Below are 26,872 nucleotides of genomic sequence, written 5' to 3' on the forward strand. Positions count from 1 at the left end.
TTATGGCCCAGGGGTCCAGTGGTTCGCGCATCGACCGGGTTCGATGTAGGCTCCGAGCTTCCTGTGTGGAGTTTGCATGTTCTACAACCGGGCCTGTGTGGATTTTCTTTGTGTACTCCAGTTTCTTCTCATATTCCCAAAACATCCATGGCAGGCTGATTGGACACTTCAATTGTCCCCAGGTGTGAGTGCGGATGGATGTTCGTCTCTGTGTGCCCTGCGATTGGCTGGCAACCGGTTCAGGGTGTCCCCAGCCAACTGCCCGAAGACAGCTGGGATAGGCTCCGGCGCGCCCCGGGACTTTTCTGAGGATAAAGCAGATCGGAAAAATGGATGGATGATGGATGGATGGATATTCTTTGCAGTTTATCTGATTAATATAGCAAATTATAATTCTAACCGTTTCATGCACCCTGTCACCTGATAAGACGATAAGCTGTTCACTGTAGTAACCGCTGTCCCTGAAAGGGATAAACATTTGGGGGGGGGGCGTAATAAATGTATTTTTGCTATTCACGGAACGGCTCGATCTCGGAACTTTATCGTAACTTAACAACTTGTCATTTTTAAAATGGGGAAAAGTAAAATGGATCACATAGTGAATGGTTGTCGTGCCCCCCCAACCCCGCCCCCACACACACATCTCTACTCCCACTTCATTTAACCTTGACACAAAATGTTCCTAGCGGTGCTCCTTCAGCTCATTTCCACACAAAGCTTTGTTTTTTTTTTCCTGATGATGTCAGTCAGCATGCTCTGCCATAAATGATGCTTTGTGCTCACGCCACCATCCCCAAGGCAACAGCCACTGTACTCAGGAGATGTTTTGGGGTTTTTTTTCCTCATGAAAGTAGTAGCTCAGAGTCGGTTCATTAAAATACATCATCAAAGTGTCTCTGCTCTATCGTTGCACTGCAGCTTCGAATCAAGCAACAAGTTTCGACTTGGCCCGGACGGAAACGGCAGGAGGATGTCTTTCTTTGTATCATTTTTCGTCTACTGTTGGATCTGTTCGATTTGATCCAGGAATAATGTGACCATTTTGTTTTTTTGGTTTGCATTTCAAGCACGTGTTGCTATGCACGTACACAGCTGCAGTCATTTTTTTAAATTTATGTTTCAGTTTCACAACTCATATCAGTAAAGTATTTAGTAAACCTGGCTTTAAATCAGGGCGGCACAGCGGTCGACTGGTTAGCACTCCGGCCTCGCAGCGCAGAGGTCCAGGGTTTGATTCTGGCTCCGGCTTTCCTGCGTGGAATTTGCATGTTCTCCCAGTGCCTTTGTGGTTTTTCTCCGGGTACTCCGGTTTCCTTGCACGTTCCGAAAACATACACGGCAGGCTGACTAAACACTCTAAATTGTCCCCAGGTGTGTGAGAATTCAAGATCAAATAATCCATGGTGCTTTTGATTTGTGAAACGGCGCCATCTATCTATCCGGGCAAGGACGTGGCACAGCAACATCCGTAGCATTACAAGGAAAAGCTGTCCAACTTCCGCCTCCTTCTGCAGTAAAAATTGTACATTTCTGCATTACATCAAATCGTGACACTTTGTTCGATAAGCGAAACCTCCTTGCTCTAAGTTGGTGCAGCAATAAAAATGTTATTCAACATGATCTGATCAAAAAATAAAGTGCTAAAAATGTGCCGTAAACTCACGACATTCTCGTCCGTATGACTGTCTCGTAAAGTTTCAGTTCATTGCTGTCTGTTTTTTTTTTAACCCTCCCCCCTCCGCAAACTGCCTTCAAGTTTGTTGACGCTGATTTCAGTGCTTCCGCCATGTTGTTTTGTTATGCGACTCTCGTCTAGTGGCCAAATCTTGCGGGACGCGATAAGTCACATGAATTTATGGGAAAAAGACGGATTAAAAGTATCGATGTATGGTTTCACGAATCAATATCGGGCTATGAAATGGAAAATTGATTTGATTAATCTTTTTTTGGTGGGGGGAGGCAGCCCCATTGATTATGGTAATAGACAAAAATGACATTGAAAAATGCCCAACAGGAAGTTTTCAAATGTTGGGCATTATACCAAGTGACATACATATTGGATCCCCGAGCAAAACATATGTTAGTACTTGTTGGAGGAATGTTTATTTTGTTTCTTGTCGGTGGTCTCCAGATTTACCCACAGCTCAGGAACGATTTGGGCCCACTACTCTTTGTAGATGCTTTCTAAAATTCCTTCAAGAAACCGGAAGCGTCAGTGTTCTTGCCACAGATTTTCTCATAGATTGAGGTCGAGAGACTGACAAGAGCCAGGCTACTCCATGACGTTTTGGGTTTTTTTTCCCCCTTCTCTTGTTATCCCGGTAATATGTTGTCGGTTATTGTCATGGGGAGAGGACCGATCTTCGGAGGTTTGTCTCCAAGGTTTTACCGGACGTGGTTCCAGCTAGGTTGGCTTGCATGTACGTACCATATGCGCCATGGCCACTAGAGGGCAATGTGTCCAATGCTTTGGAAGTGATGTCATCGGTTTCACAAGGGCGTCAAACGTGACAAAGAGAAATGAGGAAAAGGGGTGATTTATCACCGCCTGGGCACATTTGAAAATCGTCACCAAAGGCATCATCTGTTCACAGGTGGGGAGGGGGAAAAAAATCACATCATGGATCACATTATTTTTATTTTACTGTTTGCTTGATTTTTGGTCCTGACACAAACGGAACATTCTTGAAGCAAATCTGTTGTTTTCTTCAATGTTCCAATCATAATTAATTCCCATGTCCACAGAATGACCATTAGCATAATTATGCACCTCGATCCAACAAAGAGGATGCTTCCTGCCTTCTATTTTTTTTCGTCTTCCTCTCCCTATTTTTCTATGTCCCAGTCATCCCCCCCCCCCTCCTTTGCTATCTGCCCCTCCCCCCTACCTCTTGTGGGATCATGGGAATTGTGCAAGCAGCGTGGCGTTCCACGCTCTGCCCGCGGCGCTCCAGGAGGAGGCGTGCAGTAATGACCTGCTCCACAGCTCGCTCGCCATCATCACCCTCACAATTAATTCCCGCCTCGTGCTCCTCAGTGTAGAGGGGAGGAGGGGGATTGGGGGGGGGGCGGTTGGCGTGGGCTCCCTCATTAGAGCTTCTTGTAATGTGTCTGGCAGCAGTTCCCTTCCTGCCACGTCTGCCCTTCCACTGTTTGTTTTATAGATACCGCCCTCCCTCAATGCCTCTCCGCCTCACAGAATGACTGACACCGAGTGCAAAGACAGAATGCTTGGACTGTTTTTGGGAGGGGGTTTTGGTTTGTTTTCCTCATCCATCAGGCCTCTGGGACATACACACGAATACACCTTTCACAGGCGAGACATGCAAGGGAATATTTCAGCAGGTGATCCGGAGTCCCGCTATTTTGCTCTCTCCCGGGGAGTGTTTTCGAAGCCGGCGTTCAGCCTGTAATCGTCAAAACGTGAAACCGTGGCGATGCGGTCGTTGCGTGTGGAGCGGCGGCTTGTGTCGCCCAGCTCAGGCCTACTGCAACCAGCAGAGGCGCTGTGGAGTCAATCGTGTTTACCGTCTAAAGGGAGGGCTACACCCCTAAAAGATGTAAGCGCTCACGTGAGAAATTTTAACGTTAAAAATTGCTTCTAACAAAGACTGGTCCACAGACCTGAGGCGCCGGGCAGGTGTGTAGGGGCGGATGAGCTCAGAGAGGTACGGTGGCGCGAGATTATTCAGAGATTTGAAAACAAAGAGGAGGATCTTGAAAATAACTCTAAAATGAATGGGGAGCCAGTGAACATCTTCTGCTCTGGAGGGACTCTCTGAATCTCCAGAGGTCTGCAGTAATACAACACAAAGTCACGACACACGTTTAAAAAAAAACAAAAAACAAGTAGTCACAGGGGCATTGGAAACTAAGTCAACACCGAGTAGGATAACTCCACCTTCAATCCTCATGGTAGCGAAAGCCATATTGAGACGGTCACCATTACCCTAAACTTGTTAATTTGACCCCGATTCTGGCAAGTGCAAGTATAATTCTTTGTTCTTTGTGCATTTTTACTGAAGAACATCAAAAATCTGGGAATGCCGAGAACACATACTGGGATATGAAAAAGGTGACGTCATATTCAGACTTTTCACCCGTGGTCTGAAGCGGCGGACGGCAGGCGAGCGACTCGCCTGCTGAATGTGACTGGTCGACTTAAACGGGTGCTTCGCAGATCTTGCTGTTTGCACAAAATGTTTGCTTACGCGCAACCGACAGATGAGCCTGGCGACTGTGTTTGCACATATTAGCACAAAAACAAACCAACAACAAAAAAGCGTTCCTGATCGTCACTAATTCAGACAGACACTGAGTGTCCTCATTGGGGGTTGGGGGGTGCTTCTTTGTGAAACAATTTGCAACAATTTGCTCCAAAATGTTTTGGAGACGTTACCCTTGCCTCCGTTTTTATGAAAATAGTTTTTGATCTTGGTCTTTAGTCTGCCTCCAACCACAAAGCCTGTGGTCACTTGAACACCGTGTCAGATCGAAGAGGGATCGTTACGTGCTTGTTTACATTCATGTACCCGGACAAGCACCGTTGGCAGGTAGGAGCAAATATTGATTATGGCGGACGACACTTTGCTTTAATTTTTATTGATGCCCCATGTCACACTGCCCCCCCCCCCCCCGCCCCCACCACCACCCCAATGACAATCAGGATGAGCACGGCTGTGCTGTCGCAATTTGTCTGTTATGAAAAGCAAACTTGGGGGGGAAATGGTCAAATTATATTGGGAATGAAATTGTAGAGACATTGACGAGGATCGTACAAAAATGATGCCAAATCATTTCGGTCATGATGAATTCGCCGGTTTGGAGTGACGGTCTTATTTATGCTTGCTCCGTTCCTGACTGGTCCAAAAAAAAAAAATCACAATTGGAAAAATGGGAAACAGTAGATTGCACGTCCTTATTTTAGGATGGCTGTCAACCTTCGATTAGTTCAAATTTGGATAAAAAAAACAAAACAAAACAAAAAAAAATCACACAACCCCCCCGCCCTCGACCCTCACAGGACTGTATAAAAAAGGAAATCTGCAAGGTCGATTCACATTGAACGATTAGCATTTATATGACAGTATATGTGGTGTGCCGGATGGAGAAAAGCAGCCCCAGAGCATCTCTGTTTTTTTTTTCCCCCAAGGTACGCTGTTTTATTTTCTTCGTACACAAGGCAAAGTCCATTTTTTTCAACTCTGTCATGCACAAATAATGATCACCTACATCAGGATTTTTTTCTTTCAATTACGGTATTAGTCTTCACGCATGGAGAAAAAAAAAATCACCTCGGAAGGCAGATGAATCAATCGAAAAGAGAACAACATTTGAACAGCTGTGCACTCTCGCAACCGCTGTCCCCGAAAACCCCAAAGAAAGAAAACCCCGCAATGTGACTTCAGTTTTCTAAAATGCTCATTGACAAGCCCCAAACCTTCGGTGAAAATGTCCTATGGACAGATGAGACAAAAGTGGAACTATTTTTTATTTTATTTTATTTAAACAACTCACATGTGATCTGTTTGCAGATTGTTTAAAAAAACACACACACACAATCTGCTTAGGCTACGATGAAACCTCAAGTCCTGCACATAGTGTAAAGAATGATCTAACAAACACAACTAGAGGACTGGCTGAACCTGAAGATGGTTGATTTTATTTTCATAAATTCTTTTTATTTTTTAAATTTCTGATGTTCCTCGTGGCTTATGATCATCTGACCCGCTTCGTCGTTTGACAGCAATGTTCTTCGAGATGAATGTGTTCCTTGCAATGTTTTCTCAGCGTTGCGCATCAGGTTGAATCAGTGGATCACACCGTCGCTCCTCAAGCACCCAGGTCTTCTTACTCACCCTCCCACCCCCCTCCCCTTCTTCGTCAACCTCCCCAAAATGTGGGCCACATTTAAATCTGGCTTCATGGTTACTAATTGCTCTTCCGGCTTAAGTTAAAAGCGCGCCATAACAGCGGGGAGGAGGAGACGCAAGGGGATCGGCTCCAGAGCACGCATAGTGGGGAACAAAGGGCCGCCGCGAGGGTTCGTGCCTCCCCGCCGCTGGAGATTCGCACGGCGCCGTGGCTTCGCAGACAGAGGTTAGGACCACCACGACAAGATTTCCCTTGAGGGCTATTATTGCCCAGAAGATTAAAAAAAAAGGTTTCCAGACAGAAGAGCAGATGTAGAGGCTCTGATACGGGCAGGCATTGGGCGGGGGGATTTTTTCTGCTTTGAGAATGTTTTTCCATATAAGCCGTCATTGGTGTCTCACGTCTCAAAATGTATGATTTGTCATCACTTTTGGCAATAGTCAAGACAATCCCGTTCATAATCCCCCACACCCCACCCCCGCCACGTGTGCGACGAAATGCTAAAACACTGTGTGTGCATGGAATTTTTTTTTTTTAACTGGAGGAAAGCTGATAGAAATGATTTCAAAGACTGAATCATCCAAAAACCTGCCCTGAAGCATAAATCAGGCAACGGGTAACAACCGGATTAATCGTCAAATGGAAGCCATCCCAATTTTCGGTTCCGGCAAATCGCCGCTGAAATTATGTGTTTGGCGTACTGGGAGAACATCAAGTTATCTGGAAAATGTCAAAACATTTTTTTTTCTAACGGGACCGTCGGCAACAGATGATCAACCGGTAAAAGCAGCGGTCTACTTATTAGTCCTGCCATTTTCTTTCATATGATTAATTAATTTCTTTCATGTGATTAATCAGTTGATTAATCCTTCATCATCAGGGTTTCTGCTGCGTAGACGGCGGATCAATCTCAATTGACCAATGAAAAACGGTATTACAAGCGACGAGAGACCCCGGGGGTGGTCTTTTACACAATGCTATTGGATTTTAAAAGCGCTTGAGAGCAAAACCCGTTCCTCTTAAAAAGTCGGATCCGTTGGAAAACCCTGAAGTAAACCCGCTGCGTCGTCAAGCGATTACCTTCACCACTTATATTTCGAAATGGAAGCGACGGGCATTTTGATAACATTTCAGATGTTCCTGGCCACTTTTTTGGCAGCAAACCAACTGTCATGATTCGGTCTAACCGAATCAAGAACCCAAAAGTGTAGACGCCAGACAAGGTCTCCGAAGCAAAAAATATTTAATGTACAAAATTCGCATACAAAACCATTGGTACCGAGAGTTCAAAAGCGAAACACGACGAGATCTATAGCAAGAATAGTCTCTGGGCAAGAAGGAATAAACAATACTCCGACAATCAGCAGACAGATTGTTGGTCCTTAAATACACAGTTCCTAAATTGAAAGATTGGCAGCAGGTGTGCAGCCAGAAAGTCTGCTTAGTCTGCCACCTGCTGGCCAGGCCAAGGACAGGAACATGACACTAACTGAGAGCTACATCCAAGTTGAAGACGCTTCTGCATTTGAATGCCGTTGTGCCACACGATCAAATGCTATTTTTTTTTTCTATCGCGGCGTCAAGTGAATCCTCGTTCCACTTTATTGTGATGATTTATTTATCTGCTTACGACGAATGCTTTCAGTAACTTGGTAAGCTGTCCACTGTAGGAACGGCTGTCCCTGAAAGGGTTAATCAAATGCCATCATAATGATGTGTTATTTACTGTATCTAATGTCTGCCCTCGATTGTGTGTGTGTGTGTGTGTGGGCGTGTGCCGGGGTTTGACAAACTGCGCGTCGAACTGAAATAAATACTGACAAACTGCCTTTCAAATTTCAAGAACCTTTGAGAATCCCACCCCAGTGACGGGCTATTGTGCCTGTAATGACACAATGGCGAGCTTTTTATATGCTAGTGGTTGCGGTCTAAAATTGAATATAGGAGGGGGGCATATAAATCAATTTTGCATGGGCGATTAATTAATAATTGGCCCCAACATGAAATTGAGGAGGTGAAGCACGCGCGCCACGGTGACTTTGTTCCAAACTGCACCCTGAAGCCCGGAATAAATGTTGAGCGTCGAGGTTTCGAAGGAGGGGGAATGGGGTTGGGGGGGGGGGGTAATAATCCAGGACGTCGATTGAAGTGGTGATTTCATTTAAACTCCCAAAGCCACAGGCACCAACATGAGCCGAGAGCCCACGCTATCACGCAGGGGACTCGTGAAATAAATGTGCACGCTGTTGTGCGCCTGCGGAAGCAAAGCACGGCATGTGTGGCCAGCAGGCGGCTTTATAATGGTGATGAATCCCGAGGGGATTTATTTTTTTTAACCATTCTGGTTGTCCCTGGACAGAGGGAGCCAGCTCTGCTCCATACAATTTGAGGTACAGCGTTTCCTTGTGTATTAGAGATTTTAATTTTTTTTGGGTGTGGGGGGGGGGTCCCTTATTTGTTGAAAAACTACATTGTCTGCTGTTTTTCTGCTCAGGCCAAAAGCATCGAAAGTGTTGCTTTGTGTCACAATACCTATGCTGAAAGAGTTTTGGAGCTTTATTTAGAAAAAATAGCGATTCAGCACCATCTTGTGGCATCTGTGGGCAATTACAAACATTTATGGGACCGTTGGGAGTAGGGGGTTATTTTGACTGTTCTCTGCAGGGCTCGGTCCTTCTCCCCTCGCAAATAGTGGGTGAGCGCTCTACACACAAACTGATTTTTTCAAGTCTTTGTACGTCTGATCCGCGATTAAGACACCAAAAGTGGATTGTCGTGTGTTATACAAAATGTCAGTCTATTTGCTGTTTACCTTCACCACTTGTGCTGACATTTTCATGTACCGTCTCCGAATCTGGATCACTTCCCCGGAGTTGTTATTCAAGGGTTTGACTCTTATCTGAACTTAACATGCATGTTTTGGGAATGGGTGAAGAAATGGGAGACTTCCCACACAGGGAGCTTCATTTTAGAGTTGGACCCAGATACTCAAAATCGCGGGGCAGACTCCACCCCACCAGTCCCACCGTGCCGCCTCCGTAACCCGCCCTTATAATGAAATGATTAACGATAAAAAAAGAATCCAACGTGCAGGTGCTTATATATGCCCCTGCTTGCGTTGAGCCAGCCTCCCTTCTCCATCCCCCCACCCCCTGCGTGTTTCTATAGTAATTTCCAGCCAATGATCAGTAGGTGTCCGCATCTCCGCGTCCTCACCTCAGCACCAATCAGCCACACACAGCGACAAGCGGCGGCGGTGGAGCCAGCGAGCAGGCAGGCAGGCAGGCAGGCAGGCGGAGAGACGCGCTCATACACACTCCACAAAGCCCGGGATCAGGACGCAACAGCAACTCCCACTCCTCCAACGAGACCGTCGTTATTTTGAACAGAGGTGGGGGGGCTGGACAAAAACACGGTTTCTGCACTTTTTTTTTCCTTTTTGCCTTTTTTTTGGTTTTTGTTGTTGTTGGTCTTTTTGGTATCAAAGTCACTACCAACAGGAAGATGGCTCTTTTGTTTTGAGCGCGTTTTGGAGTCTGAGCGTATCTTCTTCTGTTTTTCTTTGCCACCCCCCCCCCCCAACCCCAGTCCTTCTTTCTTCTTTTACCACCTCCACGCTGCGCTCCACGCATCTCTCGGCGGTAATGTGCGCGTGCACAGCCGCAGGCTGCTAACGCCTCGGGAGCTTCTCTCAACGGGAACCTGGTAGGTAAGCTGAAAGCACCTCCCTTATCCTACTCCTCACTTCGTCTTTTCATCCCGCGTGCTTCCGTCTATGTGGCTGTCAAAAGTGACCCAGGCAATATGATTAATTATATTCGATGATGTTTTGACACTTTACTTGCATATGACCTTTTGTTTTCGTAAGCTGAAGTATTTTCTCCAGAGCTCCTTGTATGCGCTGGATGTTTCCGTTTCTCCAAAGTTTGTTCACGGGCTGGAAATCGATGGCAGCTAGACTTGATTGCCTTTGGGCCCCGGCGTGTTCTGCTCCACGGGTGAATTGATTAAGTAATAATCACCCCGAGGAGGGCTGATAGTTCGGGCCCGGGGGGGGGGGGGGGGGGGGGGGTTCTGTTTACTGTATTGGCTGCGGGTTTTGCACGTCGTGTCAACGTTAAAAAAAGAAATTCCATATGTGCAAATTGTTCGCCGTTGAGAAAAAAGTCTATTTCTGACGATTAGAAATCAAATCCAACTGGCGATATGATAACCCGTCGGTGTTTCCCGCCGTATCGAGCCCTTTTGAATCCTCCATGTGGTGATTGTAATGCATTTTGGAGATTTAGAGCCATGCAAGTGATTCGAATCGCCTTTTAGTGCCCCGGCAATGGATCGGATTTGCCAATTAAGAGGGGAGGCACCGAGGGGGGTACTGGAAAAAAAAAGGGTAATGGAAGTAGGGCTGCATGTGTCTAATGGGGCTTTTATCTGTGGAAACCAAATCCAGACAAACTGGGGTGTGCGATAAAGGAAATGAAGCAGGCACACACACACACAAAGCGGATGACACGAGTTGGTCCACGCTCTGGATGCAAATTCCCGAGTGGCTTTTGGTGTTATGTCGTTAGGGAAATGTACCAGGTGATCTTTTCGAGGCCGGATGCTCGTCTTGGCTTCTGGAGAGTAGTTTTATTTTGAAAGGGTTGAAGTTCCAGGCCATGAGGTAAGGATCTGTGCTTTGTGGCTACTTGTGTCGTCTAATATGGTCTACGTCTAATATTTGATGAAAATTGTTTTCGAACATGTTTCGGAATTATGGTCACGGTTTTCCTTCCCCGATGTAGTGACGATGGCGATCATGCCCGACTAGTTGGTATACACGTAAAGCGATTGCGTCGGAATAAAAATGTGAGGTGTAATTGTCGGTCCTTTCTTCCCGCTCGTAGCGCCAGACGAGTTCGTCCAGGATGCTACGACGCTGTTGGTAAGCAGCCGGAGTTCGACAAAGGCCCGAGTCACCTCGCTCGGACCCCCTTCTTCGTCCTTTAAACGCCGACAAGCCCTCCCTCAACCATGGCGAACCTAAGCAGCGCGCTTTGCATCGAAAATGGACAAAACGCGGACGTGTCGCTCTTACAAAAGGATAATCTTCAAGACGGTGGATTAAGCCAGCTTTTGGATTATAACGCCGAAATGGAAAGGTACCGATCTTTTGCAAACTTTTACAAAACCAACGGGGCCTTCCCGCAGGCGGCCAAGATCGCCCGCATCACCACGCCCATTTTCCCCAGCGCCAGGATCGGCATGTCCCCTTGGAACTGCGATAACGCCATGCTTTGGGGGAGGAAATCGGCGGCAATAAACCCTAATAGGACCAGCATGCATAGAAATGACTCCCAGAGGCCGGGTAAGCCTGGCGTGCCGCCCGAGACGCTGCAAATGGCAAATAATAATTTCCTCTCTACCTTATCCCCCGAACACTGCAGACCTTTAGCGGGAGAATGCATGAACAAGCTGAAATGCGGCGCCGCCGAAGCAGAGATAATGAATCTCCCCGAACGCGTTGGAACTTTTTCAGCCATTCCGGCTTTAGGGGGCATCTCATTACCTCCCGGGGTCATCGTCATGACAGCCCTTCACTCCCCCGCAGCCTCGGCAGCCGTTACAGACAGTGCGTTTCAAATTGCCAATCTGGCAGACTGCCCACAGAATAATTCCTCGGCATCCAGTGGAAACCCGGCAAAGAAGAAGAGGAAAAGGTGCGGGGTGTGCGCGCCCTGCAGGCGGCTAATCAACTGCGGTGTCTGCAGCAGTTGTCGCAACCGCAAAACGGGCCACCAGATCTGCAAGTTTCGGAAATGCGAGGAGCTGAAGAAGAAGCCGGGCTCGTCGCTGGAGGTGAGAACCCGGGGGGGGGCTCGGCTGCCCCGTTTTTTTTTCTTTTTTTCGGGTGATTATCCCAGTGCGCTCCGAAGCATTAACCTTTTCATCCAATCACGTTCTAAGCCCTCGAAAATTGTTTCCATGCCCACCCATGCCTGAACATCCACCCCCCCAGCTTCTCAAATCTGCCTACCCGCCTAGCCTAATTGGCAGTAATTAGGGGTGTTTGTGCGAAGCGCAAGCTGAGCTTGGCTCAGACACCCCTAATTGCTGCCAGTCAGACCGGGGCTGGAACGTATCCGAACAACCCAGCGCTCGCTTGGCTCGCCTCCAAGCGGGGCTGGGAAATGGTTTTCAGCAGAGAGCCATCCCTCTCGGCACCCGGTCATTTGAACCAATTATGGAAAGCGTCTCCAGGACGGAGGGAATCGATATCCCGCAAAGCCTCGGCCTCCTCCGACCACGGAGAGACGCCGAAAGCGATGGCGGGACTGCTGATGGCATTTCTCGAAACACCTCCCGTCTCCGGCCCATTTGCTTCCGCTGAACAAACTAGATTTGGCCGTCAAGCCACACGACATACCCCATGAATGTCCGTTCGTGGTTCAGTTTGGTTTCAATTTGGTCACCGGTTAAAGTCGGCGCTTTGGTTGTCACAGATGAAACTGAAACAACGGGAAAAGATCAACTCCATCGCCGAGCAAAAGCTTTTCTCCCAATTTGATGTCAAAGTTGTTTGGGCAGATTTTGAAACATTTGATCTTGTCCGGCTGGTTCTTGGTATACGGGACAGAGTTGTGTTCCAAAGGCACGGGCCTAAATTCGGAATTTCTATCTCAGGTGGAATGTGGCTTCATTGGTCACGAAGTTGGGCTAATTCAGTCGTCAGGTTAACATTTGTCCGAAAAAAAAAAAAAACCTTTCGGGCCACAAAAATACCAATCAAGTCAAAAACAGCAACAAAAAAGGGGAAATTTTCTCTACCTTTTGTTTACTCATCATCTTTAACCACAAAATACACAACCAAGGACCTCCTCTTCTTGGTCATATACATTCGACAATCATTTGTCGTACTCATCGAGTTGTTAGGCTCTCCTATGATTTTACGATTGGCTGGCACGGCTTTCAAAGCTCCCGGTCTCATAACAAGTCAAGTCAAGTCAACAGTGTTTATAGAGCACTTTCAAACAGCCATCGCTGCATACAAACGTGGACGTGGAGCAGGGCGCGACGTGAGTGACGGCAGAATTTGATGATTACACTTTGACGTCGCAGAATGAATTTGACAACGGGACGTGTTCTCATTGATCAATCCATTATTTTATTTTATTTTATTTTTTGTAGTCTAGTCTTCAAGTCAGGGTGACCAAATAGCTGGGCTGTAGGCCCACTTTTAGGAGCAAATGATCATCTCTCGCATTCAACTGCTCCTCTCTTAGTGGCCAAAGGGACAAAAAAAAATCAACAAAAGCCCCCGAAAGTGTCAAACTCCGGTTGACAATAAAATGACAGCAGAAGTAGCACGATAACAATAATTACGTCCAATGGCCGACACTATCCAACACCCGCCTGTGCAGCGAGTGTTCATAATGTGTTCAAGGGGAGAGTCAGAGAAATGTTGGCTGAAAAGAGCATGTGAATCTGCGTGGTTTTTTTCATGTCTTTATTTTTTTTTTTTCCCAAGTTCAAAAAGTTTCTAGTGTAGGGATTGGAGGTTTTTAAATCTCGCCGGCTCCCTCCCCTAATTACGCCCCTGCAAGTACGCCATGGAAAATATTGATCCTGAAATGAAACTCAAAAAAAGACAAGATCAGAAGAGGTTTGCTTCTCTTGAATCTGCTGTAAACGTAGCACCTAAGCTGATGACTTCCCTCGGCAAAGAAAGTTGTTTCACTTTACCGTGCTGTGATGTTTACATGCATCACGTAGTTCAAAGTGGCACCGAGGTTTATGCCTGACAATAAAATGTTCCTCTTGTGGGTTACGGCTTGCAATTTTGACATCACATAGGTGGCAATCGGAAGCTTGTGTACAAACAGGTGTCTCAAACAGATGTCCGGGAAGTCTGTGTCACTTTGTTTTTGTTTTTGGTTTTTTAATGTATGGGTACACTCGCCAAGACAAAATCACACTTGCTTTTAAAAGCAATCTTTGTAAAGTTCGCTAATTCTGATGATGGACTCCGATAACCGTAATTACACTTACGAGCCTTTCGTTTACGGAAATGTGTTGCGATGTCTAGACTGGCAACGGTGGGGAAATCCTTTTGTGGGTTCAAATGTTCTGTGGCTTTTTATATCATTTCTTATAAGGTGTTATTCATGGCCCGAGCACCAAGCAGCGCGAATGCGCTCTTGGATTTGCTTCTTCAGACAAATGAATCATATTTTTCAGTGGCTGAAAAAAAAATAGTTTTTGAATGTGTGTGTGTCCTGCTGAAAATTGATGTTCAAAAATCCATTCGTATCAGTGCTGTCTGGAAAATTTGGAGGAAAAAAAAAATTGCAACCCAAAACTAGCTTCGCCAGTCAACACAGAATCGTGTCGGCATGTTTCAGGACGCAGGAAAATCTCAACACCCCATGTATGAAATTCATATCTAAACGGAACATTTTAGTTCAAAACCTCCCATTTTTTCTGAATTCCAAGGCTGCTTTTAGTCCGGATTTCTCCAGAATGAGCCGTAACAGGCAGTGGGTATCCTAGACCGATTGGCAATGCTAAACTGATGTGGGCAGAGTATTGTGCCATGCCCCTCACGAATAGCTACGAGACACGCGCTCAATGTAAAATCCACTGTAAAGAAGCCAACGTGAGCCACGGTTGCTACGTTGTTAGCATGTCTTAACCATGTTGCTAAGTTGCAAAACACTAAATGCTTTGTTTTCAAGAGCTGTCCAATTCATTCTTTTTAACTTGATTTGCTGACCGGAGTAAAATAATCCTCCCAAGAAAACTATAACCGCTAGGCTGCTGTGTGGGACAGACTTGAGTGACATATGAGTGTGATTGTGTGAGCGCGGCAATGCTATTCGATAGGCTGTTCTAGTTGCAGTGAGACAAGTTCCATCATTCATGGTTCTCGCGTTAAAATCCTTGCAATAAGTTCCATTTTTATCACAGAGGATACTCTCGCCCCGGAGATTGTAGAAATGGTTCACCAGACATAGAATAAAGCTCCTCCCATACCCTCTCAATCCCCAGACCTCAACCCCATTGAAAACCCCGTCGAGTGAGTTTAAGAGGAGAGTGCCGAGGGGAGCGCCCAAGGCGCCGGGTGATTTATACAGATCGTGGAATAGTCAGTGTTTGTGTATTCACTCTTATGTATATAGTGTCAGTCAAAAGTTTAGAAACACCCTCTCATTCAGTTTTTTGTTGTATTATTTAAAACTTTGTTGTCGATTAATAGTTATGTCATTGAGATTTTTTTTCTTTTGAAACCGCAAACTCTTAATGTATCAGATGAATGAATCATACAAAACCAATTTTGTCAAGTGCGTCTATAATATGCTGAGTCCCGAACACTGACACAATGCCTCGAAACTTAGGCATTGACCCTTTCAGGGACAGCAGTCATGACAGTCTAGCGTGTTATCAGGTTACAGGCTATCAATATTGTTGCAGGAAAGGGTTGAAAGCCCCAAAAAAGACATTCAATTACTTTAGGCCCTAAAACCAGTTTCCCCGCATTCAACACACATGAACGAAATTTCAGAAAATCATCCATTTTGGTTCGAAGCAGCCATTTTGAACATCTTCCTGTTCTTGTACTTTGACCAACATCTACTGGGGCGTTTGCCCAAATGGGCACTACGCAGAAGCAGGTGCTACGGCCCGGTCATCTCGCCTTGCAGCTTTAATTATTTTTACGATTGGGCAGCGGCGGGTTGGATCGAATGGTTTCGGGTGCAGTAAGTCGCTCATGCGTCGTCTAAAAAGAGCATCACCCTGTCTTGTCAGAAATATTTACAGTTGACTGATTTTCTGGCGCCAGACGAGACGAAGGAAGCAAACTGCTCCTGCCAAGAGTGACAAACTGTTCAGCAGCCACGCTCTGGCTAAATACCCAAAGACACACAAACCTTCTTGCCTCACCTACCTCGTTGCCTTGCGAGCGATGATAAGCGACTGGCAGCCGGTTAGATTTGGCTGTCAGCGTTTCCCACACATGGGAATCACCCTGAACTAATTATATCTTAAGCAGCGGTTGGAAAAATGCAAATCAGAATTTTACTCACACCCCTGAAATCGGAGAGCCAATTTAATCTAATACCCCCTTTAATTTAGCGCGCTAATGCAAGGCCCTCGAGAGTTGCCCCGTGTCACCGCCGCAGTGTTCGTCGGCACGCCCCTCTCTCGTTTTTACTCCTCTGCGCTAGCAGGATGGATTAGCCTGGCAGAGGAATCTCATCTAACCCTATCGTTTCCTGCGCGGCTATAGCGTCGCTTTGGCTCAAAGGTCTATCGTTATCTTTGTGCGCGCGATCCCACGCGTGGCGGCGTTCGCTTCGGTTTACCTCGACTTTGCGTGTCGATGGAGTCTCATGGATCACGCCGCAGCTGTCGCTTGAATGTTAAATACCCTTTTGGCCGTTTGTTTTGGCATGATGGACCAAATGGCCCAAGCTTGATTTGTGCTACACTTGGCCATTAAAATTTCAAAAACAACTTTCCCCCATTGGAATTAATGGAAAAATCGAATCCGTTCCACTCCGGTGTCACTGTAGTAAAACCGGCAGCGGTTTAAGAACATTTTATTTGCCCATTGCCCATCATTTTTTTAATGAGGTAGTTGAGCTAGCCGTTCTCGGTCATGGCTAACTCGCTAAGCGCTCGTGCTAACAACTCACGCTAGCAGTTGAGTCCGCTTTCAGTAAACTGAGCATGCCCACGCGTGCAACGTGACTTTGTATTCTGATGCCGCTTCGCAAATGTGTTAGTTGTATCGGTAAATCGCAAAAAAAAGCACAACGTAGCTCCTGGAATGTTTGCTGAAATTAGATCTCGGGAGATACATTTTGGTACAGTGCACTCCACTTAATAGAACACCGGTTAATAGAGTAATCCGCTTAATAGAGCAAAAGGCTCTGGAACAGATTTGCCTAATGCAATTTCCTATAAAGATACTCCGCTTAGTAGAACAGATCTCCGCTTAATAGAACAGGCCGTAAGCAATGAACATTGTAAACTAGTGGTTTTCGAAGTGTAGCTATCGCGATACTGTACCACTATCGCGAGAAAACGCGGTAGTTCTAGCCGTATACAGTAACAGGTAGCACGCTCACTCCACACATAGACACACGCACGTCACAATGGCTTCAACTTCATTCAAGAGACGAGGGCTATCACCTGCGGATAAGAAGGACATACTCAGACGATACGATGCATTGCCGGATTCTCAGAAGGTACGCCCGCGGTTTCCAGGACTTCCCTCTTATCCAGCGCATTGAGAGGGAAGTCAACCGCAAAATTACGGACTCCTGTTTCCAGACAAAAGTAACTAAATTTTTCTCGTGATTTGAGATGTTTGACTGAAGTTGATTAAAGTTGTTGTTTGATTAAAGATATGGACGTCCACAGTCGAAATATCTCTTCTAACTCGTCAGCAGGGGGTTTTCTGCGTGCATAACTTGGTCGTCGACGTGTCTGAAGGTGTACCTAATAAAGTGTCTCCGGTTAATAGAAACCCCGCTTAGTAGAACAGAAGCGCTTCGGCCCAATGGTGTTCTATTAAGCGGAGTGCACTGTACTTTTGAGGCTTCACTTTCAATGTTGCCGGTTTGTTTGTGATTTTTTTGGTTGTTGTTTTTTTTTCTTTTGTTAATGTTAAAAATGTCATACTAGAAATATTTATTGTGAATAAATGTCAACATTAATAACATTGGCTTTTAAAAAGTCCAAATACTTTATCGCATGAAGAGCAAATCTGAGTTAACCTGAAAAATTATTATTATTAAATTATCAAACATGATGATCCAAAAGAGAGTCAAGTACAGTTAACTGACCCATAAATTGTAATCAAATGTAAATGACATCTTTTGTTCGGTGCGTGGGTGGTTTTTTGTTTTGTTTTGCAATCCGTGCTTCTGGACGCATCCTATGCCTGACCGATGGCGTCAGGTGGTAACGGGCCTGCCCACACCAAACGACAATTTAAATTCAACCTTCAGTCGCACTTTGAAGGTTACGCGTTGCATGCATAATTTATTTGTTTTTCAAGGTTTTTAGCTTGTGAGTGACGCTGGCAGACCTGGATGTGCTCCAGCGGAAATGCAAAAAGCTGGCTCTTATTAATTTCCAAATGGATTTTTTTGGGGGGGAGCGGGGGGTGGTAGAAATTGATTCCATAGGTAGCTTGGATGGATGGATAGACAGACTTCATTCACCCACAAATGAAATTTCTCTCTCTCTCTCTAGCTCTTTCTTCTTTTTCTCTTTCTCTCTCCCCCATTCTCTCTCTCCCTCTCCCTATATATACAGTATATACATAAGTTTTTTAAAAACGTAAAATCTAATTAGGTCCTAATTCCATTGAGTGGGATAAGTGTTGCCTCTCACGTTTTGGAACCGAACGTTGACGGCATAGAGGACAAAGCCCTGACATTCGGTTGCAGAGAATTCACCCAACCTCTGTTTTAAACGAGCAAAATGTCAAAGGCCGGCAGCATCGAGTCACGTGTGTGGAAAATGCACAGAATCCAAATCGACAAATACCCCCCCCCCCCCCCCCCCCCATCCCAACGGGTTCCTTTGTGTCATGCTGATATGACGACGTGAAATGAGCGCCACGTGAAGGTGGCACGTCTGCACGGAAGCCTTTTTTGCTTCCTGTGGGGGAGAAGGAAGAAAAAGAAAGAAAGAAATGATAGGAAAAGCGGGACCTTGAGGAAAATAGCTGAGATTCAGCCTCTTAATGAGAGCGAGGGCGACGACAGCGGCGGCGGCGGCGGAGGGCCAGGTCTAATTTGTTGTAGGTGTGCTCGGAATAGATAAAGACCAATCTGTAGCCTTCGCCACCCCTCCTCCTCCTCCCCCTCCGCCTCCTTTCCCCGAACCTTTACCTCCCCCATTGGCCGATAACACTGAGTGCTCCCAGCCAATCTCCGCGGGTAGAGGCAAAAACTGCACACGAAAAAAAAGCCCGAGGGAAAAGAAGTCGGCCTTTAGATTTTTATACTTAGCGGGTTTATTCAAGCTTTAAAACAGCCGATTAATTTGGACTGAGCGCGCACGAGGTGAGGGGGACGCGGCGGTGGGCATCTCAACCTAAAGGGCAACCTTAAGCCCCTATCAAGACAATAGGATTTCGCTGTCACGTCACCAGGATGCATTAATTAAACGCGTAGCCCGTCGCTGCCCCCCCCCCCAACCTCCTCCGCGCGGATGTTCTGTCAGCTTTCCATAGGTGGCAAGAAAGCTGTCGTCCTCAGGCGAGCCCCAACGCGCGGCGCCTTTAAAGAATTCACCCCTTTTTACCACGGCTGCCAATTAGGGACAAAGCGTAATCGGAGGCGTCTAGATGATTCCCTCACATTACGTGGCCCGTCGCCTCGCTCTGCCCTTGTGTGATTTAACATCCCTGCTTCAGTGGTGACATAGAAGTCATTGTCATTGTCTTTATGAGGGAGAGAGAGAGAAAGAGTGGGGGCGGTTAGGGATGTGGAGAGCGATTTGGGAGGGGGGGGGGGGGGCAAGCCCGGGCCGAGCACGGACAAGCGTGAAAAGAGCAGGTGCGGCGAGGACGTTAATGTGTGGCGCTTTTAAAATTTAAACAGACGGCGGTAAATTATTGATGCCGACTCCGGCGGAGAAGTTAAAAGGTATCTCGTCATTACCGAGGGGCGAGAGAGAAAAAAAATAATAAAAGGGTGAACGCACGGCAACGTCTCGCGGAAACAAAATGTTTTAATACTCCTCAAAACGTGATTGGCTTGTTTTGAATCGACACGTTCTTTGGAGGATTTCATCATCAATTTGGAAATAAGGGTCACTCTACCCAAACATTTATTTTAGCATCTTACAGGACAATAAACCTGCGCTATTTATGGAAAATGGCAACTAATATTTGCTGCAGATTGCAAAAAAATAAATAAATAATAAAAACAATTAAAATTGCCACTGTTAATAGTTTCAATGCTAAATGAACCCTGCTATCCCCAAAACACTTGGATATCATTTAGAATTCATCTTAGAACATTCAAAAGGTTTACGGATTATTTGCTTTTGGGGAAAAAAATGCACAGGAAGGGCTTGGGAACATGCACGTGTGGTGAAGACTCTCCATAATATTCCGCTGGCAAGAACGGGGAAGCTGTGCTCTTCCCTGACATGGACGCTGCAAAGTCAAGGTCTTTAATAAGTCGAACAATCGGTGGGGGGGGGGGGGTCGGGTTGCTTGGGAGACGACATCTCTGAATCCTCAAAGTTGCTGAGAGTAACAGACGGTTCATTTGTTATGCGAGGCAATAATGTGACATCATCTTTAGTGGACATCTCTATGCGATGAGGAGTTGGAGGAGCCCTGTCTCATACCTCAAAATATTTCTACCTCCTCCTGTTGCGCTCCCCTGCCATTTTGAAACGAGCCATGACTCATTTATTTTCTTCCATAAACATCGGACCACGTGGCGTTGTTTCCTTTTTGCTTATCATTCGGCGTCTTGTGTGCATGCGCGTTACATCACGGACGCGTTCCTTTCACATTACAAGACAGGTTTGTTTTTTGTCATGTGAAGGAGTCTCGTAAAAAAATGGGATTTAAGCAAAACACAATCGGAAATGGGCATTGTTGCATGAACGTAGCGTCATGAATTGAAACCGATTGTTCTTTGGATTCACGGTTTAAATAATCATAAAAATGATCATAATAATGCATCACTTTTATGTCGCATGTTTTGGGGACACTCAAAGACGCATAGCGTCGACATTATTCGTGCACTCACATATTCACGCTCTGGTGGTGGTAAACTACGTTCTGTTGCCACAGCTGCCCTGGGGCAGGCTGACGCAAGCTCGGCTGCCAATATTCACCCTGTACACCCCCCCCCCCCCCCCCCCCCCCCCCGCCCCGATCACTACGAAACATTCACACCCAGCCTTAAGCCAGTGCGAGTGACACCGGAGGCAAAGGTGGGTGAAGTGTCTTGCCCAAGGACACGACGACACATGACGCGGTCACAGTGGGATTCGAACAGCCAACCCTTCAGTTACTGGATGGCCCAATTGTACCTCTTCAAACCTTGACAGTTTAAAAAAATAAATAAATAATGTTCTGCAGGCCTTTTTTTTCTCAAAACAGCCAGTCCAGTACTAAATAATTGTAAATGTCGAAATGATCAGAACGGTTTCCCATTTTTTAGTTTTTCCAAACTTGGTTGGCTGGTGCTTGGGGCTGCGGTGGCAGGGTGATAATTGCGTGCAGCCGGTTGCGCTCATGAGCCGCGAGGTTGGAGTGCTTCCTTTTTCCACCTCTGTTATGCCATTGAGAAAAAGGAACAAAACACAACGACGGACTGTGCCAGGATTGATACGGTATAACATGTTCGAGAGACGTATACATGGCGAGCTGCCGAACAAGCACCAGCTATGAATGCGTAGATACGGCAGGCCTCTTTTGTGCCGCATGCCACGAGGACCAATAAACGCCTCTCCCGAAATAAACACCTGCTTTAAGAACAACCGGACTCGCGCATAGAAACACAAAATCTCCTGTTTCCTAATCGCTGGCCATCAGCATCCCTGGCCTCCAACCTGACTGAAGCATTTATTTAAAATGGACGCCCCCCCACCCCGAATAAATGCCTCCTACAAACGATACAGCAATTCAAGACACAACAAGGTACAACTATTCAGTGAAATAGTCGCCAGAAATAGCTTTTACTGTGATTTCTATTTCAATCAAGCTTGACCACGACCTTAACGTGCCACTTACTTTTTCTGCTTGGAAAAATAAATGCCTGTTCCCAAATCAACATGTCCTTTAAAAAAACCACAACAACAACAACAACAACAACTGTGCTCGTGGGGAGAAATGGAAAATCCTCATCATCCAATCAACCAACATTAACTTTCCGAGCCTCCATCCTTATATGAGCACAAAATAGATACCTGGCTCCAATCGTTAGTACGGCAATGTCGAATTTCTTCAAATAGGGACCTCTGTCTCAATTTGTCACTTGGACGTATAACTGCCTCTCCTCAAATCAGCACGAGTCTCACCCTTTCATGCACTTTGTAACCTGATAACATGAGAAGCTGTCCACTGTAGTAGCTGCTGTCCCTAAAAAGGGTTAAAAATTCACCAAGTCAACCGACATCGGCGCGCCTCGCTTCCAACCTTACTCAAGTAAGATCGCACAAATTGACGGTTCACCCAAATATCCTCGTAAAATAATTTGAGAGAATATCCACGCCAAGGTTTTTTGTTGCTTTCTAATTCGGCTCTTTCGCACCCAAATAGGCTTCATTGGACGGATTCTAGCGACGGGTGAGTTTGTTGGTTCAAAGGACGACGCCGTGCTGAAGTGAAAGTGAAATCCGTGAGTGACAGCCGGAGACGGCGATATAAATCGGCCAATGTGCCCCCCCCCCAGCCCCCACCCGCGTCTCCGTTTCTGCAAGTCAAATCCTCGCATGCCGCCACCTCCTCTATTGTGGCTCTGCTCGCACATTATGAATATTTCATGGCAAGCATCTGACACCATGCCCAGAACGATATTTCACGTTTTTTTTTCTCCCCCGTTACCCTTCCCCCACTTCTCCCACACTCCCTGACAGAAAGCCCGAGGTTAGAAAGCGTCACTGAGGTGTGAAGTGGGGCTGTGCCCCCCCCCCCCCCCCCCCGCCCGCCGGGGCAAAGGATAGGATTTACGATGGATGATCATCAGGTGGACATTTTCCTTCTCCTTTTCTCTTCTTTTGTCTCCCACTGCTGATGAACTATTAAGATGTTCACGGTTTGTTGTCGCTCATCACAAGATGTTTGCTCGATCGGTGTATGATTCAGTAACAACTGGGAACCCCCTGCCCCCCCACACACATCAGATGAGGTGAAATGACTCAGCACGGGAAGGAAGTTCTTATCTTACTCCCACCTTAGCCCAGAAGTGCTACTGGCTAGCTTGACATCACCTGCTTAGGTGTGAAATGCGTTGTGACTCAATATCGAAGGTGGTTTGCATCATCTGAGCTCGAATACAACGCCCCCCCTAAAAAAAAAACAACCCAATAATTGATGCACCCCTTAAAATTGTTTACAATTGCATATATTTATAATTTCAACTGTAATTGATTCCAAAATGTCATCATTTCAAACTCAAATAATCCACATTTCCTCCCACATTCCAAAAACATGCACAGCAGGCTGATTGAACACTCAAAATTGTCCCTAGGTGTGAGCGTGGATGGTTGTTTGTCTCTGTGTGCCCTGCGATTGGCTGGGGTGAGGACTGTATGTAACTTCCACTCGCGACCCAGGCTAAACTTAACTCGTCCTCGACATACGGTAATATTAGTCTCTGAGTCAAATTGTATCATTTCGACATACTGCCTTGGGGGGGTGAATCCTCTTTAGATGGGGCTTTGACTTCCTCTCATGCCATTTGAGGGATTTATAGAAAAAGCCTCAAAACTGCAAATATGTGAGTTTTCAGAAAATGGAGAATGAATTTCAAAAATGTCATTTACATTTGCGTATATGATATGAAAATGTATTTTTTTTCATGCTACGTTAGTGTCTAATAATGTTTAAAAAAAGGTTACTTTATACATTTATTTCACATTCCATTTAATTTATTTGATCCTATTTTGTCAGAGGCAATTTATCGCTCGCAGTTTTTCATTTCATTATAAACGTCATTAACTCGGTTCCTTCTTCCACTTTTATCGTTTGCATTTTGTCCTGAATCTAACCGTGACCTTAAAACCTATTGTATTGAACCGTGATTTATTTATTTTTTTATAACCTTTACCATTCCACCCCAAGTAATTAACTTCTTTTTACATTTGTGACACCGTTAATGTTAACAGCAGCGTCATAAATGCTCTGAGTGTTTTATTGTCGTAATTAGGCGTGGGCCGGGTTCAGATTCTGATGGTACGATAACCTTGAGCAAACATCGCACGGTTTCACTCTGTTGTCATTTTGTGGTTATAGCAATGTGCATAAAAGTATCCTTTCGTAATGTTTCGATCATGAACTCACTTTTCCCCATGAGAAAGACCATTTTTTTGTAACAATTGCACCATAATGGATCATCCTGCACTGTTTGTGTTTAGCAAAGAGCCTAAATGATCGTGTTCTAACCCAAATGTAGCCTGGTTGTTTTTTAATGGTCCCCTGATTGCATTCTGCACCTTTTCGCACATTTTAAATGAATCACAATTCAAAATGTCAATCATCTATCATCTTCTTATAAATAATTGTTTGCTCTTTATTGGGTCCAGTATTTGGTCATCTGTAAATGGTCCGAACGTTTCAAACATTTCCTCTTACAAACGTATGGACCGAAAATGAGAGAAATGCGGCGGCACGCGGCAAAGCATAAGTATGCTTACAGAAAAATATTTCAACTTGTACACTTGATATTACACTTGATAGTCCAAATATAACAAAAGTTACTTCAAATTAAAAGTACAATACAAAAAAAATCTAAAATATTTGGGATATTTAGAATAAATATATAAAGATAGCGATTAAAAAATGCTAACTTAATTTGTTGTCCAACATATCTAAATGTGCCAAAATGTATTAGAAATTTGGAAAACCAAAATGTGTTTGTACAGGAAAATTAAAATAAGTGCCTTAAGAATATTGGTGAAAAAAATACAAATGATACAATACTTTAACCAATATTTGTGTCCTACTAATAAAAATTGGGACTATTTTTTTTACGAAAAAATACAAAATATTACCCAAATACCTTGCTTTATATATATATAAAGCTCTATATATATATATATATATATATATATATATATATATATATATATATAGATTTATATATATTTATATATATATCTGTCAGTTTAGTGCGTTTTTATTGGCATTAATTTAAATGAATTTCAACGGGATTAAAATTTTTCTCGCGAGATTAACGCGGCTCACGTCACAAGCGGATGTTACGTTGCTCTATAAATACACCAGAAACAAAACAACAAGCGCGCTGAAGAAGTCCACGCCCATGTCTGTTTTGCCAGCCACGGCAGCGCGAGACACCGAAAACGGATACTTAGAGTTTATGAATGGAAAGTTTACTTTTAAAAAGTTGCCATATTGCTCCACTGACAAGACCAAAGTTATCTGTTCATCTGTATCATACAGGTATACGATGTATGCTACTGACGCGATTTTACGTGTTTGGAACTATTTTGTGTGGAAGGTTACAGTGTTCTGTGTCCATGTAAATAGAGCGGGTGGAGCTTCTCTGTGTTCGTCTGACAGTGACAGTGCCCTACAGTGTAGCGACCTAGCGAAAGTAAAATGTCTCCAGTGTTGTCATCGAACCAAGTGTAGTCATTCGAAATGAGGTCTACACAAAACCGTAGAGAGACTTCCGCGCAAGTAGGACCAATACAATCAACATAGCCTTACTGTGTTAGGGGGAGTGAACCCCCCCCCCCCCCCTTACAGAATGGTTTGCCCCTGCAGCACGGGGGAAGTGCGTGTGCTTGTTTGTACGGCCGGCAGTTTCCAATATAGCGGCACATAATGAACACTGTTGTCCGGTGTCTCGTTATTCTTCAACAAACATACAGAAACAGACCGCTGTGTTGAAAGCAAACTTGAGAAAAATGAAGTATGCAACCATGGTTTAAATCCACTATAGGCTAAGTACTAGTGTACCTTAGATGTGCACTTTACAATGTTATATTGCTCTATTTTGATTTCATAAAAAAAGCTATTAAAGCAGCTGTTGTGTGACAAAATATTTTTTTCACCATTATTGATGGACAGTAATATTGTGTGAGAGATTATGTGTGAATAACTGCACCCAAGTGAAAAATGTTCATGTAAAATTGAAAATCGAATTTGTTATTTGAGTAAATATTTGCATTTGGCTCATAGAAAACTGATTCATGATTCCATGTTGATGAGAGCATTAAAATGGAAAAGGAAATTCAGAAACGATAAAAAATGTGTGAGTAATCACGATTAATTTTTTAGTTGATTTGAGTTAATTATGACAGTTGCATTTTTAATTAGATTAAATATTTTAATCGTTTGACAGTTCTAATATATATATATATATATATATATATATATGTATATATATATATATATATGCTTTATATTTTGCACAAAAATATTAGTCGTCCACAAATACTGGTTATCTTTGCCACGTTCTTATTGTCTTCTGCTATTTACACCTTCTTTCTCCGTTTTTGATTTCATCTTCTGCTGCGCACTAAATGGCTATGGCAAAAAACTGCGACAACTCTTAAAAATGCTGCATACAGTATTAATGGGCATTAAAAATTGAAACTGTAATGCTCACTGTTTTATTTCCATCACATTTTTGGGGTAACCACAAATCTTCCTTTGTAGCTGTCCAGAGAGCTACGCAAGAAATAATATTCCAACTTCTGCTTGAATTGAATAGCAATCGGGAGAACGAGTGGCGATAAAGATTCCACTTGAGCTGTTTGTCGTCACCAAGTCTAACCTAAATATTATGTTGATTTACAGTAAATATGGGGCGTTGTGCGTAAAGTCCCTCCGAGATCCACCGCTCCCACACAGATGCTGAGAAATCTGCTCCAAACAAGGCGGCCCCGCTCCTGCTTTTGCATTTCAATTTAGCATTTCACACAAGTTGCGGCGCGTTGCCTCGCTGTGAGCTTCGTTGCACCCACGCGGCTTCTCGCTGCTCGCGTTCGCTGTTCAAAGGCCTGCGACTTGGCTGGGAAATTGGGGATTTCCGTCGTGGATCCCTCGGGTATTGAAACATCCGACGCATGTCCGGCATGTCTTTTCACCTTTTCTGCACTCAGAATTGATGTCCTGACCTCGCGGCGGCGGGCCGTGCATTTGGTACCTGGGCGTCCAGAGGGATTTGGATGGTAAATGGTAAATGGGCTCTCACTTATAGAAGAACACTTTTATGCCTTTGGTGTTCTCAAAGCACTTTTCCTCGTTGACCTACTGATGACGCAGCGTGCACTATAAGGC

General features: G+C 44.9%; 1 protein-coding gene across 1 annotated transcript in view; it reads left to right on the forward strand.

Moving 5' to 3' along the window:
• Positions 1-8,738: 8,738 nt before the first annotated feature.
• cxxc4 (CXXC finger 4) overlaps positions 8,739-26,872 on the forward strand; it is a 32,577-nt gene continuing 14,443 nt past the window's right edge. The window contains exons 1-2 of the mRNA XM_052084512.1: positions 8,739-9,579; positions 10,764-11,715. Coding sequence (XP_051940472.1) covers positions 10,891-11,715 — 825 coding nt within the window. The 5' untranslated portion in view covers positions 8,739-9,579; positions 10,764-10,890. The remainder of the gene's footprint in view (positions 9,580-10,763; positions 11,716-26,872) is intronic.

This window comes from Hippocampus zosterae, chromosome 13 (assembly GCF_025434085.1).
Source record: "Hippocampus zosterae strain Florida chromosome 13, ASM2543408v3, whole genome shotgun sequence".
Taxonomy (NCBI): domain Eukaryota; kingdom Metazoa; phylum Chordata; class Actinopteri; order Syngnathiformes; family Syngnathidae; genus Hippocampus; species Hippocampus zosterae.